Source organism: Myotis lucifugus, unplaced genomic scaffold (genome assembly GCF_000147115.1).
Source record: "Myotis lucifugus unplaced genomic scaffold, Myoluc2.0 scaffold_383, whole genome shotgun sequence".
NCBI classification, from domain to species: domain Eukaryota; kingdom Metazoa; phylum Chordata; class Mammalia; order Chiroptera; family Vespertilionidae; genus Myotis; species Myotis lucifugus.
In genome coordinates, this window is record NW_005871431.1 from 102,431 (window position 1) to 105,704 (window position 3,274).

The following is a 3,274-nucleotide window of genomic DNA, read 5'->3' on the forward strand; positions in this document are numbered from 1 at the left end:
GACACGAGACTTTATGAACCCCGCACAAACAGAGCCCAGCCTGTGGGTGGTGGTCCGAGGTTTTCAGAGTCCCCCTCCCCAGTATTGGAAGCAGGGGCTGCCCTTAGCCCGGGAGAAGTGGCCAAATGGGGCCGAACCCCCTCCGTGGAACAAAGAATTAGTGGGAGGCTTGAAGCCCCTTCCCAGACAGTGGGCCACCTGCTGTGCGCCTTCTCCCTCTTTCCCCCCTGACTGCTAGAAGGAGCTTTTGTTTCTGAGCCAGCTTTGACGGTTCCCTCCCCTTTGCTTCAGGTCCCTGATGAAAGAGCCGGCAGGACACCTGCCTCCTGTTGAATGCCAGCTGGTGCTGGGGGGTATGCAGCCTGGTTGTGGGCCCAGAAACTGGCTGGGTGAGGCCAAGGAAAAGCAGAACCAATGCTCCATCCTCCAGCACTTGGGGGGAGGGGGAGAGCTAGGCTTTTGCTAGCCCCTTTTTGGAAGAAGGAGGGAAGTGAGCAGGGCAAGGATAGTGACTGGTCCAGGACAAGCTCAGACTCTGGTTTCCGGTTTCCCAAAAGTGCAGGGCAGCGATGGGAGCGAAGCTGTGGGCTTCCAAACGTAGTATACAGAATTGGCTGGAACCGTTAACTTACTCATTGACATAGTGACGCTGCAAAAGTGTTTCTTAGGGACACATGTGCATTCTCCTCTGCTGTCATTTACGGTGAGATCACTCCCTCACAGGCTCTTTAGAAAACCTAAATCCTTTTAGTTCTGTCCTGGGTCAGTGGGGAGGCTTCAGCGTAGGACCATGTGCCTCATTTAATTCCAAGCATGCTTGTGTGCTTGCTTGCTTTTAGATCCAAGGACCGAGGCAGGTGTCTCTGTTTCTAGTCCTTTGTTAATTTAACATCTCGGCAGCATCTGCTAGGTGTCTGGCATTGCTGGGTCCTGGCCATTCAGCTGGGAGTAAGACCCCAGCCCTCCCCTTCCAGGTGACAGCTGAGGCACCAGCCCTCACCCTGTTACTCCTGGGTTTTAGGTGGTGACATGCTGAGAAGTGCAGGATCTGTGAGGGCTGGTGGTAGGGGTGCCTGGCAGAGGCTGGGGCAGGTTGGAGGGCCTATCTGAGGAGGTGATGTCTAGCTGAGCCCTAACAGTGAAGCTGGGAGGAAGAGCAGTCCAGGCAGTGGGAACACCAGGAGCCTGTGCAGAGGCCTGTGGTAGCAGAGAGCAGTCTGCAGCTCAGGAGCTGAACCAAGGCCAGCATGGCTAGAGCATCCTCATCCCCTCCTGCCTGGGAGCATGTCAGAGTTTCAGCTGAGTGAGGCCCCGGCCCGAACATAGGGGTCTGGGGGTGGAGGAAAGCTCCAAAACGGGCTGGACAGATGCAACTTCAGGTTTCCCATGGCTGCACTGAAGAGGTGAGGGCCTGAGATGGGAGAGGAGGGGGCACGGAGTCCAGCTTCATTGCAGGTCTCTGGCCTGAGTGACCCGACAGTTGTCCCCCTTTCTCCAGTGGTGGGAGATCTAGGGAGGATGTGATGGGGAACCATGGTATTTTCCTGGAATGTGAGTTCCTGGCCCCCTCACCACCCTCTGGAGACCCCTTCTGAACCAAGCTACTGGGGAGGAGCATGGGTAGACTTTCCTGATTGTCTTAATGCAGTGGGGGGCTGAGGAGTCAGATTAGACCTGGCCCTGAGTTCTAGCCCTGCCCCTAGGGCAGTGATGGCGAACCTATGACACGCGAACTCTTTTTTGGTTGATTTTTCTTCGTTAAATGGCATTTAAATATATAAAATAAATATCAAAAATATAAGTCTTTGTTTTACTATGGTTGCAGATATCAAAAAATTTCTATATATGACACGGCACCAGAGTTAAGTTAGGGTTTTTCAAAATGCTGACGCCGAGCTCAAAAGGTTCGCCATCACTGCCCTAGGGGCACGCAGGCCTTGAATTCTTGTCTTCCTCCAAAGAGTGGTAGTGAGTAAGTGTCTCCTTTGAAGAATTGCATTGCAGGAGAGGGAGTGACCCTATGGGCCATCCCTTGGGGGCTCATCCACCCAACCCTCCATCTTGATGATCTGTCCGAACTTCACTCCCAGAGTCTGCGGAGACTGGGGGTTATGGAGTAGGACATCTGGCTGCCCCGTGTTTTCTTTGTGAAAACAGTCCCTGCTTGACATTTCTATCCAGGCAGGAAACTGAGGACTTGAGGGAAGTTAATTCCCTGACCTAACGAATAATTTTTTGAGAGGATTTTTCCAAAAGATCTCATTTGAAAGTAGAAGTAGACTTAGGAAAACCAGAGCAGCAGACTCATCTACTGATGAGAAGCAAAGGTATAGGGAAGGACCAGGTCTGAGGCAAGTGTCTGTCTTTTTGCCTCTCTTCAGACCCCCAGGCTCCACACTGGGCACAGGCTCCCGTCCCACAACCAGCGGGGCTCCCAGGTAGGCTGCCTCCAGAGAAGGGCTGAGGGCTCATTTGTTTTCTCACTAAATGTCAGGGATGTCTTAATCTGTCAGTACAGATCTGCAAAACCTGTTTTGAAAATTGAGATATAATTTCACATTCCATACAATTCACCCTTTAAAAGCTTACAATTTGGCAATTTTTAGTACATTTCACAACATTGTGCAACCATCACCGTTCTAGTTCCAGACATTCTCATCCCAAATCAAAGCCCTCTACCTATTAGCATCGCTCCCCATTCCCTCTCTGAGCTCCTGGCACTTGTTTTAAACAGCTTTATTGAGATAGGGTATGCACACCACACAAGTCACCCATTTAAAGTGTACAGTTTTGGTATATTCAAAGATACAGCCGTCACCACAGTCAATTTTAGGACATTTTCATCACCCCCAAAGGAACCCCAATGCCCTATTCCCCTATCCCCAGCCCTGAGCAACTGCTAACCTGTGCATTGTGTTTTATTTTAAAAATATTTTTTTTCTTGATTTCAGAGAGGAAGGGAGAGAGAGAGAGAGAAACATCAATGATGAGAGAATCATCGATTGGCTGCCTCTTGCACGCCCCCCACTGGGGATCGAGTCTGCAACCTGGGCATGTGCCCTGACGGGGAATCAAACCGTGACCTGGTTCATAGGTGGATGCTCAGCCACAGAGCCACACCAGCTGGGCTCTGTGTTTTGATCTCCCTGTTCTCATTCATGTTTAAAGACAACAGCAACGGGTGGAAGTGACTGGAGGCAAAGAAATGTTGGCGAGTATTTCGAGTGGGTTCCTTCCCTCTTTGCCTTTCCATTGCCCTGGGCACATGGGCTGG

The 3,274-nt window shown here is 51.2% G+C and overlaps 2 protein-coding genes across 2 annotated transcripts in view; both read left to right on the forward strand.

Annotated features, from left to right (window-relative positions):
* Positions 1-3,274, forward strand: part of MEX3D (mex-3 RNA binding family member D) — a 26,595-nt gene that overhangs the window by 1,725 nt on the left and 21,596 nt on the right.
* MBD3 (methyl-CpG binding domain protein 3) overlaps positions 35-3,274 on the forward strand; it is an 11,615-nt gene continuing 8,375 nt past the window's right edge. The window contains exons 1-3 of the mRNA XM_023743296.1: positions 35-389; positions 2,382-2,438; positions 3,169-3,224. Coding sequence (XP_023599064.1) covers positions 334-389; positions 2,382-2,438; positions 3,169-3,224 — 169 coding nt within the window. The 5' untranslated portion in view covers positions 35-333. The remainder of the gene's footprint in view (positions 390-2,381; positions 2,439-3,168; positions 3,225-3,274) is intronic.